The sequence below is a fragment of the Tursiops truncatus genome, chromosome 18 (assembly GCF_011762595.2).
Source record: "Tursiops truncatus isolate mTurTru1 chromosome 18, mTurTru1.mat.Y, whole genome shotgun sequence".
Lineage (NCBI taxonomy): Eukaryota > Metazoa > Chordata > Mammalia > Artiodactyla > Delphinidae > Tursiops > Tursiops truncatus.
Window position 1 is genome coordinate 20202812 of NC_047051.1, and position 12620 is coordinate 20215431.

The window sequence follows — 12620 nt, forward strand, 5'->3', positions numbered from 1 at the left end:
TTAGTAATCAGAGTTAGTTCTCCCTGGGGGTCTTGTTTCCCACACTAACTGATGAAGTTTATTCAGATAACCTATGATTCTGTCACAAATGAAATACGAAGCCTCATTTATTTTCCTATGTCTCCGTTTTAGCGTCGCTATTTCACGAAAAGCTTTTCAAAATCACAGGGATCAGGAACCTCCACAGAGCACGTTTCTGTGGCTTTGCTTCTAAACTCCTGAGGCTATAATTTTTCACAGCACAGTGTTCATTTACTTTTGGACACGTGCACAGATTGTTCAGAAACTGGCAGAAAACAAATGTACATTTCATTCGTTGCACAGCTATTCACTGAGCCTCACATTTTTTTGCTTGTTTATCTGAGTGACAAATGCTAAACCAATCAGAGTGACAAATGCTAAATCAACCAATGGCAACAGCGAGAGAAAGGAATCAGGTGTGACTTCTGAACCCCACAATGAGACGTAAGCAGGAAGCAAGACTGACTGACCACAGATAATAAAATATTTGCCAAATAAAGTGAAAATAGAAAGCTACACAGAATAATCCAGAATCCTTATCCTTGTAAAAACAAACATTTCTAGGAGGTGTTCTCAGGTAAGGAGGCCACAATGCAAGACAAAAAAAAAAAAAGCCAAAGGGAAAACGTACACACTTCATTCTGTTGAACATAATCCTTCCTGTAGTCCTTCCTTCCACCCTCCTCCCATCTTAAAAACTTATTAGCAAAATTCCAAGATATGCATCTAGTTAAAAGGAAGAAAATAAACCTTTGGCCTCCTTTTAGAATATTAGCATCCTACTTATACTAAGTGAGAACAAAAGGATAATGAAGTTCTTTGTGTAATGTTTTATTAATGAACTTAATTATCCTTAGAAGGCAGATAAAGGATAAAGCAGAGTCTGTTTTAATTTAACAGAAACTAAGCTCGGGTGAGTAATTTCTGAAACAAAGGGCTATTTCAGGGGACTTACGAGTTTTAATAAAGTTAAGGGAGTAGAATTAAATACAACTTGTAAAGCAATGTGTTGAGTATTTTCTCCCCCAGGGAATCATAGTAAACTATTCATGTAGGTTCATGAGGGTAATTTTATTTTATCGATGTTGGCCTTCTTTTTCTGCCTACTACTCTTCTTCCTTTTGAAATATTCTGTATTAGAAAGCTTTTAAGGTATCCTAGTGCTTTATGAAGTATTTTGTGGAAAATAAATTCGAATATCTTAGCTACATATTAAACCTCAAAGGCCTTAAGAGAACAGGGAAAAGGCAATTTTCCTGGACTTATATATAGTAAAAATGTGGATTTCTTAGACAGGGCAATTGACCTACTAAGTACATCTTCAAAGAGTATTACAATGTTTCAAAACTCAATAACCACAAAAACTCAGTAAGTTCCCTCAAAAAAGGAAGGCCTGACAATACATACATCCCCTACTCCAGCTATCCCTCCTAGCTCTGCTGTTCAATAAACCCCATTTAATGGTTTATTAGTGAAAGATTTTAGGGAACCTAATAGACTATAAATAAGATAACAAGTGTTCTAACTGAGCTATATATAACCACTTTACAAAGCTCCAGTGTGGGAGGCCTCTTAGCTCACAAATAACCAAACTTATATCCAATTATCTGAAAACAACACAATCTAAGAATTTCAGGAAAACAAATATTGATATAAAAATTATGGCTACTCAAAAATGCATTTCCTGTGGGTAAAATGCAATGTACATTTATAGTGGAAAGCAGCCGCATAGCACAGGGAGATCAGCTCGGGGCTCTGTGTCCACCTAGAGAGGTGGGATAGGGAGGGTGGGAGGGAGACGCAAGAGGGAGGGGATGTGGGGATATATGTATACGTATAGCTGATTCACTCTGTGATACAGCAGAAACTAACACACCATTGTAAAGCAATTATAATCCAATGACGATGTTAAACAAATGCAATGTACATTCGATTCCTTAACATTTATGCAGGCATATAACAACTTTTTCCTGAGTTACTCTGTCACTTAAAAACAAACATATTTATTAAAATGCCTTCCGGGTTCTTGCACACCACTTAGTCATTTCATAATATTTATTAAGCATGCAAGAATATTCCAGATAATGTGAGGGGTGTGGTAGGAGGGGAAGGAGATAGGGACTCTATTCTTGAGACATTTCCAAAACATTAAAGATTCAGAAAAAGCTAACAACAGTTAATATTTACATAACAGAGGATTTCAAATAACTATCACAAGCATCATCACATGTTCTCATGCAACTGCCTTTTATCCGAAAGGAGTACAGCAAATGCAGGTAGATATATCTAGAAGCACAAAAGGAAAAAAATCTGATCACGAATTTACCTCTGTGGCAGATAATCGCTTGTCTCCATTATCACTCCCAACGCCCGAGTCAGAATCCTTCTTGCTGGGTTAGATGCCATCGATATTGAATTCATTTAGAAAAAATTAAAATCACAAAGTTCACAACAAGAGACATCAACTTATATTCAAATAATGACTTTACTAAACAAATTTTTATTATTACCAAAAGACAACAAATACGCCCAATATTGAAAGTTGTTAAGACAAGGGCCTAATGAAAATCAGATACTTGTACCGTCTAAATATGGTACAAGATAAATTCTTTCTGTTCAGAGTTTCATGGATTTATACTCTACCTGAGTGGCCTGTTCTTTGAAACAGTTAATAATTTTCTTATTTTATTGATTCTAGCATATGAAAAAGCAAAAACTACCAATTGCTTTTACCTCTTAGGTTATGAAATTTCCTAACTTTCAATAATTCTGTAAACTTTTATTCAGTGACTAAATAAATTTGATAGTATGTTTAAAACAATAAAGTAATGAATACATATTTTAAGCATTATATAAAGGTACCATTAGGGTAGGCTGAGATTTTAAGTCACTACAGTATATTTACTTTTTTTAGTAAAAAGTTCAAGAAAGATTTCTGCAATGAAGACATTTCAAAAACAACCTGCATTTCTACAAGTGTGTTCAGTGTGAGAATTTTGTTCTCCGAAAATTCAAGGCCCAGTTTACACCCCAAAATGGCCAAGTACATGTTAAATGATTCTAAAACTTCCATTCTGAACAGGAAATGGCGAAAACTATACACAGTGCATTTTTAAAAGACAATTAAAAAAAATAAAGTCTGCATTTTTTCTTAACAATGTTCTGGAAGCATATTAAAAATTAACTTAAAAAACCATGTCTCTAATACAACATTGTAAATCAACTATGCCCCCAAAAATTTTTTTAAAAAAACAACAAAAAACCATGTCTCAGTTTGATGTGGTTGTTTTAAATGATAGGTAAAAAATACATATATTTATATTATAGATCTTATTTATAATATGTGCACACACCCATATGTTGCACTCAGGAAGGACTGATTCTTGATTAGGAGAGGGTAGTTGAAACCTGCCAAAATGTTATCAACAGCATCAATTTTCCCTTTTTTATTCCAAAAGTGTTCGAGACTCTGATGTATAAATCTGCATTGGCTGAGTGAAACAAAAGGATTTTTGGAGTTAGTTACCTGGAGCGCCTTGGCCTAAGCAAACGCTAAACGGGGGCTTCTAGCCGAGGGGGGTCACACTCACCCGTCTTCCACGTGCTGGTGTAAATGTGGCCTCTCTATGGTGTGGAGATAAAGGGAGTCGGTTGTCTTAATCTGGCATGCTTGGATGCTGAGATACTTAAATATGTGCACTTTGCCCTTAGTGCAAATCTATGGAGAAATTAATTATAAATATTTTAACGGCAAAACAAAATGTAAACACTAGACATCTCACTCTGTATAATTTAGTTTTTGCATTTTCACTTTAAGTAACACGTCAACGATGACCACCAAATTTGACCTCTCCAAAACAGGTAAGATTTTAGGCAATCATTTCCTCCAAATTCTACTTCAATAGAAAACCATGTTCAAGAAATTTCTAGTTTCTCTTGCACTAAACCGCAAAATTCTAAGAGAAATACATTTAAGTATAAATAGTGTAAAACGTATATACGTCAGATAACTAACCTGGTAATGTTCCAATTCTGAAAGCATATATACTTCATTCTGTTCTCACATAGTTTAATATTTGAGCTTGAATCTTGTCTCTAAATGACTGACAATATTTTAAAATGGTTAAACTCTAGTTTCCAGCTCACTTCAATGTAAGGAATCTATTACTCCTTTTGTAATCCATACACTCCATGAAAAAATTTCAAATGCATGTACAAAATGATAAACATAATAACGGAATAAGTGAAATCGTCAAACATCATAATTCTGGGATTGCGGTGACCAGACAGTGAGGCAAATGGTGGTAAACAATTTTGATGTCACAGAAGACAACATACTGCGGTCAGATTCACACGAGGTTTCATTTTTTAAGAGATTGTGACTGTTTATGATCGTATCCATACATTAATTCTGCAAAATATCAACAAACCAGTTCTGCTGAGAGTTGCTTAGATGCTATTGATAGCCTATCCCCCCGGCAACAGCTTCGCTGTGAGACCCCTCACCTGTGCTGGAGGAGACTGCAAAGGGTTATTCTCAAGCAGTAATACTTGCAGCTGCTTCATCTCTCTAAAACAAATGGGAATCACGAGCACTTTATTGCAGGAAAAGTCAAACTTTACCAAGGGAAGATCTACTAGTTCTAAAAGAACAGGGGGAAAAAAAAAAAAAAAGAAAGAAAGAAAGAAAAAAAAACTCAGAAAGCAACAAGATTAAATGGCTAAACACATTCAAAAATTTTCTGCTTATCTGGAAATATATCATTTAGCATAATTAAAACCAAGTTGTGTATTAGGAATATAAGTTATGTATATATAATACTTTACTAAAGAGGAGAGGAAAGCTTTCATCGGGGGCCCAACAATTTTTAATTTGTTGTTATTTCTGATACGAGCTGGAAACACTTGACATATATAACACCTATTGTTTAAAAAGGCTTTTTTTCCAGTGAAACAATCACATAAGCCACACCACACAAGATATGCTTATGTTTTAACTTCAAACTGTTTTCAAACAGCTTGCTAGCTTATGAATAATATGTTAATTACAACATATTCTTATGCATTCCATGTATGTGGGCTGGCAGAATCTCAGAACGAATTACTAGAAATATGTTCTTGATTGTTTAACTCCACTTTAAAAAAGAAATGCTATCAAATTTGGAACTTTGCAACAGACCCTGTAATCCTGATTTGATTAGGCTTTATTCTACTGCTTTAAAAAAGTCTTCTGTAGCTCCACAAACAAGACAGAACATTATATTTAGCTTAAAATCCCCACCCAGTGGCATAGCAAACACTCAGTAATTTCAAGTATTCCAACCGACATTGGCAGCTGCAAGAAACGAAGTCAAATATATTCCATAGAGCAAAGACGCTGAGCAATGCCAGAGTAGGGTGACACGGAGCAAACCACCAAGATCTCCACGTGAGAGGCTACGGAGGATTCATTTCAGAACGGGCCTCACGTTTGTTATGAAACCTGGTAAGGGAGGATACACGGTGCTTTCAAATACTCAAGGAATTCCCAAGCAGATGAAGGGCAGGGACTATAGGAAGAAGAGGAACAGAAAGCAGTGACCTGGAGAAAGAATTCATGCTATCCCTCCACTCCCCCTGCACTGCTGGAGGGTTTTCACGTTACTCAGCTACACTACTTCATGTTCCCCCAACAAAGGTTCACTTAGCAACCAGTCTCTGCAAATTCAACTCGCTCTGGGTGTAGAAGGGACTTTCCTTCTTTCATACCTTAGTGAACTACTTTGTATTAGAGAAAAGAGTCATGAGATTGAAATGCAAGGACAAAGACACAGGAGCATCAGCTCAGCAGCTCCCAAACTCAGGTCCATGACAGGCAGGCGGCTGTGTAACAGAAACTCAGGATGTGTCTTTTTAAATCTTTTTTATTGAAGCATAGTTGATTTACAATGTTGTGTTAGTTTCAGGTGTACAGCAAAGTGATTCAGTTATACATATATATGTGTATATATATTCTTTTTCAGATTCTTTTCCATTACAGTTTATTATAAGATATTGAATATAGTTCCCTGCCAGGTCTTTATTGTTTTTCTATTTTATATATAATAGTGTGTATCTGCTAGTCCCAAACTCCTAATTAATCCCTCCCCCACTTTCCCCTTTGGTAAGCATAAATTTGTTTTCTATATCTGAGTCTGTTTCTGTTTTGTAAATAAGTTCATCTGTATCATTTTTTAAGATTCCACACCTAAGTGATATCATATATTATTGGTCATTCTCTGTCTGACTGACTTCACTTGGTATGATAATCTCTAGGTCCATCCACGTTGCTGCAAACGGCATTATTTCATTCTTATTTATGGCTCAGTAGTATTCCACTGTGTGTGTGTGTGTGTGTGTGTGTGTGTGTGTGTGTGTGTGTGTGTGTACACACATTACATCTTCTTTATCCATTCATCTATTGATGGACATTTAGGTTGCTTCCATGTCTTCGCTATTGTAAACAGTGCTGCTATGAACATTGGGGTGCATGTGTCTTTCTGAATTGGAATTTTCAAACTAGAATTTTTGAATTCTGATTCAAATTGCATGTGTACTTTTTAAATTGCCCCAAGTAATTCTCTGCTCAAACTCAGCTCTCCCACCAGTAGCGGGATAAGTGATTCGCCTCAGGTCTCACTCGTCCTGGTTGCCTTGAAGAAGCACATGGAGAGCAGTGGGAGGTGAAGAGAGGAGGTGAAGCCAGAGGATGGCATGGAATCAAGGAAGTCAAAGGGAAAGGGAAAGTAAGATCTTTCCAGTTAATGGTTCGTTTTGAAAACAGGGCTGAGAATTAGGGGTACTGTATGTAAAAAGAGTATCTCCTTGCTAGAACTTCCAGTAATATGAATCCATCTCTCTGATGGCTAACTTGACTCCCTCAAGTTAGGCTGGCAAATCAGGGGTGATTGCTTTTCAGCAATTTGCCACTTAAAATGAAGACTTTTAAGCAAGACTAGAGAGCTAAGTGCTTGGAAGACACAGCAGGAGTGGAAGGAAGGCGACTTACAGTTAAATAAAGTAAGAAATGGTTTTTATAATGACAATTCCTTTTAGTGCCTGTGGGGGACACAATTACCATCTTAGTTTAGGAAAGCTAGAATCTGACATTTTCACAACAAGGAAACGAAGGAGAAAATGATAACTCCAGCTCAGAAAAAGCCAGAGACAGAGCAGGAAAAAAGGGGTAAGAGAAAAACTAAAAAGAAAAATGAATCCCACTCCTCTTTCTCCATTGCAAAGAGGGGCAATGAATGACTACTTTAATGTTCTGTCCATTCTGGTGCCAGAAGGAACAAAATAGAGTCTCCCTGTTGCATTAGTTGTAGTATAACCACCACAAGATTGATGTGGGCAATTAGGCCACAAACTTTTCCCCCCTCCTCAAACTGAAAGCGTATGAGGAGGGGTACTAAAGAGGAAAAACAAGTGAGTAAATATGAAAAGTCTTTAAATTCACTGCCTGAGAGCATTATCAATGCTCTTTTGTTAACAGAGTTCTCCAGAGTAAAGCAAAAAGAAACCTGATATTCAGGAAATTATTTTTTTTAAAAGAAGGTTTTCCAGTGAACTGACGTTTTAGCTCCGAGTGTATATTAAAATATTAAGCCTGAGAAAACATAATTATGAAAAGTATAGAAATTTGTACGTGATCTTTTTAGGAGAAGGAGTGTTTTTAAGTTAAGCGAGCAACGAGTGGTGAGAGAAACAAATATCTTGATTTTACAGATGCACTTTCTTCCCACATGTTTCTAAACCATTACAGGAAACACTTAAATGATTAAATTAATTTTTTCTTTTGAAAACAAGAGTTCAATAATTTGTGATGACTTCTCAATAATTAACCTAAGAGCTTAAATTTAGATGAAAGTTTTCTTTAATGTTATGAAAGGCTATATGATTATAAATTTGCTGTTAGTAAGAGTTTTCTCTTTATACTTGCTCAAACCAAGAAAAACAATTTCATCCATTCAGAACTGGAACCGCACAATGACAAAATGAAAAATCAATGTTTTTATACCAAGTCATCTCAAGTAATAAAGTAATAAATCTTTAGGCCGAGATAGTTTCTAACTCTTCTTCTTTAAATACTAGCCAGCATGAGAAAGGTGAAGACGGCAGATAACACTGAAAACTCCCATCTATAGAGCACATTACATGTTATAAAGTTCTTTCCCTTTCTTGAGCTCCATTTTCTTGCCTTGGATAATGAAGCACTTCAAGCCAAAGATCATGAAGCAGGAACAGAATAATAAAAATCAGGCAGCTCTCAAATAGCTGCATTAGAGTCAGACTAACCAAATGCGGACTGTTCCCAAATATACCCTTTAGCTTATCAGGCATCCTAATGTGCTTAAATGAAAATGATAGAAACCAATGTGATCTCTGAGAACCAGAGGATGTTTTGGAGAAAGCATACAGTGTCCTGCTGCTCATCAACTCATTCCTGAGCAGGTCCAAACGAGGATCCCAAAATGTGAAATTCAGATCCAGCATGATCTACAAGGCTACTTATCACCGTTCTTAATGGTATAACATTTCTGAATAAATATATCTTTTTTTTTTTTTTGCTGTACGCGGGCCTCTCACTGTTGTGGCCTCTCCCGTTGCGGAGCACAGGCTCCGGATGCGCAGGCTCAGTGGCCATGGCTCACAGGCCCAGCTGCACCGCGGCATGTGGGATCTTCCCGGACCGGGGCACGAACCTGTGTCCCCTGCATCGGCAGGCGGACTCTCAACCACTGCGCCACCAGGGAAGCCCTGAGTAAATATATGTTTTTTACTTTTAATTTATTTTTGTTTTACTGAAGTACAGTTGACTGACAATTTTTTTTTTGGCTGTGCTGCATGCGGGATCTTAGTTCCCCAACCAGGGATCGAACCCATGTCTCTTGCAGTGTAAACACGGAGTCTTAACCACTGGACGGCCAGGGAAGTCCCTGACAATTTTTTTTATCGAGTATCTTTTTATTTTAACTTCAACGCAACATATCAGAGGCGCACACTATGGAAGCCCAGAGCTGCAGGGAAGGGTTTGCCCGTGTCTGGCTCCTGGGTGGGGCTGTGTGAGGGGCTCAGTGTTCGTGCCGAGTCTCAATGCTGAGGCTCTGGAGCCATCCTTGCTCCAGGCTTCAAGAAATTCATCAAAACAACCAGTGGTATCAGCCCAAGCTTCACTTCAGCAAAGGCATGCCCTCGCCTGAAGCACGGACTCGAGACACTCAGGGTTCCCGGTCAGGGCTCCCAGATCCCCAAAGCCCCAAACCCTGACTTCTGGGTCTGCAGGACCAAGTGCAGCAACTAACTACTGATTGGATGTTCCAGGACATCCACGTCCATCCATACCAAAAGCAATTCATGTTGCCTCCTGTTAGGAGCTGAACTGTGTGCCCCCCCAAATTCATATGTTGGAGCCCTGACCCACAGTACCTCAGAATGTGACTGTATTTGGAGACGGGGTTTTTAAAGGGTAAATGAGTTAAAATGGGGTCATTCGTGTGGGCCCTAATCCAGTATGATGGGTGTCCTTACAAGAAGAAGAGATTAGGACACAGACACAGAGGGAAGATGCAGGGAGAAGACGGCCATCTACAAGCCAAGGAGAGAGGGCTCAGGAAAAACCAAACTGACCAACACCCTGATCTCAGACTTCCAGCCTCCAGACTGCGGGAAAATACATTTCTGTTGTTTAAACCGCTCAAGTCTGTGGTACTTTGTTATGAAAGCCTGAACAAACTTAATACACACACATACACACACACACAGCTTTATACAGGAGTATGATTTTGTTACTGAACCCCTGACTAAAATTACAACTTGAATATAACTCTTCTGTTATCAGCACATGAAATTCAAATTATAATTAATATTAATAGGCACACACAAACATGACTAGAGCTACCTTCTTCACAAAGGTAAACAAAAAATAATAAAAGCCTCCTGTTTGATCGATTCATTTTTCCTCTTTCTTTTTTTACCTTGTGGTAGAACTTTAAGGTAATTTCTTCTGACATTCAGTTCTCGTAGGGATTTCAGTTGCCCTATCTGCTGAGGCAAGGCTGTGATCTCATTGCAGCTGACGTCCTGCATTGAAAACAACGAGAGAAACAGTAAACGCCTTTTGCCGGGAGATCAAGCATTTCATGTGAAATCTCCTTACGGAATTTAAATATTAGGACAACTACACAGGGACATTTGTATATTGGTCTCTGGGTCCGAGGTCAAGTGAGGCTTATTAGCACAGAGAAGAAGAAAGAAAGTGCAACATTTAAAACATCCTCTGAGAGAAAACGGAGAAAAGAAGCATGTTAGTAGCCTTCGGTAGCTACTCTGCCAGCCTCGAGGGCTGCTGTTCTCACATGCTTCAGTCTTATTTCTCACAACAAAGCCATGAGGTAATATTACTGGCCTAATATTCACAGATTAGAACACCGAGGCTCAGGAAAGTTCAGTCAATTGTCCAAGGCTTGCAAGTACCAGGGTTAACACTTGGAACAGATTTCCAGCCGACCGTTCACCCACTACCTTACCTTACAAAATGCCCATAGTTTACAGTGTATACCTATATATATTACTGCACTGTTTGGATGCATTATTTATTTAAAATGGAGTTCTTAGCAGAAGGCTGGAAACTTTGGACCTGAACACCTTTACAAACATTTTACAAGCAAGACTGTGGGGTATGCGGACTGTGTCTTCTTTGCTTTGGAAAAGTAATACTCTCTTAGTAATCATTGATGGGAACCACCCCTTGACACATGCAAAATGGTGGCCATGACATTTTTAATCTTCTGTATCATTATTACCTCCCCTAACTCCACTCTTCCTCTTGTCCCTAGTAGTTCTGGTCCTGCTCTCCACCTCCCTTACCCCAGCTACTCCGTTAGTCCAGACCAGCAGTATCTCTCAGCTAGACACTATAATGATCTTATGGCTGTTTCCAGGCGTCAATCTCCTCCTCGGTTCCATCCTTCACAGAGTGAAGATTTACAGAGTGTGAATTTCACTCTATCATTCACCAGCTCAAACACCTGCAACGGCTCCTCAGGATAAAGTCCCAAACTCAAATCTGCTCAAATGTTTGCCTTCTCCTGTGAGCCTGTGAGCTCCTAGATGGAAGAGACTGTGTCTTAGTCACTCTGCCTCCTGTGCTGAGCAGAATGCCAGGTATAAAGTAAGGGATCAGGGGCTTCCCTGGTGGTGCAGTGGTTAAGAATCCGCCTGCCAATGCAGGGGACACGGGTTCGAGCCCTGGTCTGGGAAGATCCCACATGCCGCGGAGCAACTAAACCCGTGCACCACAACTACTGAGCCTGCGCTCTAGAGCCCGTGTGCCACAACTACTAAACCCGCGTGCCACAATTTCTGAAGCCCGCGTGCCTGGAGCCCATGCTCTGCACCAAGAGAAGCCACCGCAATGAGAAGTCTGCACACTGCAACCAAGAGTAGCCCCCGCTCGCCGCAACCAGAGAAAGCCCGCGCACAGCAACGACCCAACGCAGCCAAAAATAAATAAATAAAATAAATTTTAAAAAATAAATAAAGTAAGGGATCAATAAATATTGGATAAGACTTCTGAAATCCATTTATGTTGATGTTCCATAATGTACAGTTTATGCTGTCTCTGGCTGGGAGCCCAAGAGGCTCCAACATCCACACCAAATTTCTTGCAGGTCTTGCTTGGTGTCACAGAACCACAAATATATTTGGGCCACAAATGATCCCAATGAGATCAAGTCCTTAAACATCCCACATCACTGATGAACCTGCAAAAACTCCCCTTCACTCATCCTCTTAGAAAGCAGCAAAGCCTTGTTTCAGAAATTGGTTTCATATTCACTCGGATGAGAACTCACCATTGACCAGTTCCTTGAAACCTCTGTGCTCCGTGTAACAGCAAGGCTGTACAGAACACAGTGGATCACTGCCCTCTAACCTCATCTCATTTATATATTCCTCAGGTGACTTGCCAATCTGTCAAGGTCATGAAGGCGCTAAATGGATATCACTTGATGAAGAGGAATAACACCGCTCCTATTAAAGGAAACGAAGCTGTGATCTGTAAAGCCTGGGTGTACGCATTGGAATCAGCCCGCCATACTGTTCCATACTCAGCTGTCTGACTTGGGGGTGGGGCAGGGGGCTGGCGCATGACAGGTTAAGGACATTAGGTGTTCAACGGCATCACCCGCAAGCTGGCTACTGCTGCACTGCTTCTGGCCCAGAAAAGTCACACAAAATTTTATGAAAGACATCCCTAATGTTAAAAAAAAACCGACAAGCGCATCTGCAGAGACATAAATGTCTAAGGAGGTAATTACATAATTAGGAGGTCCAGAGATTTGTTCAGTCACTCTTAGCCCCTCACTGAATCAGTAAATTACTCTGCCTGTCTGAATATACTTCCATATATGAGAACTGAAAAGTAAAATGCCACCTTTTCCCAGTTACTATGGCATTTCATCAGCCACAAAAGTCAACAACCAAACCCTTTCAATGAAAGTTTTATCCTTCTTTGCTTCCACCAAGTTACCAATATGCAAGAGGTACCATTTTAAAATCTAAGAGTCCTCACACAAATG

At 39.2% G+C, this 12620-nt stretch overlaps 1 protein-coding gene across 12 annotated transcripts in view; it reads right to left on the bottom strand.

Moving 5' to 3' along the window:
- LRCH1 (leucine rich repeats and calponin homology domain containing 1) overlaps positions 1 to 12620 on the bottom strand; it is a 189680-nt gene that overhangs the window by 55309 nt on the left and 121751 nt on the right. For 9 of the 12 annotated variants that reach the window (XR_012327673.1, XR_012327674.1, XR_012327675.1 and 6 more), the window contains 5 exons: positions 10017 to 10122; positions 4528 to 4664; positions 3612 to 3739; positions 3375 to 3512; positions 2348 to 2411 (listed from right to left, as the gene is read on the bottom strand). Coding sequence is in view for 9 of the 12 variants with exons in the window: in XM_073795200.1 (XP_073651301.1) it covers positions 2348 to 2411; positions 3375 to 3512; positions 3612 to 3739; positions 4528 to 4664; positions 10017 to 10122 (573 nt within the window). In the remaining 3 variants the exon portion in view is untranslated. The remainder of the gene's footprint in view (positions 1 to 2347; positions 2412 to 3374; positions 3513 to 3611; positions 3740 to 4527; positions 4665 to 10016; positions 10123 to 12620) is intronic. The other 3 variants (XM_033843604.2, XM_073795201.1, XM_033843602.2) reach the window with 1 other exon arrangement.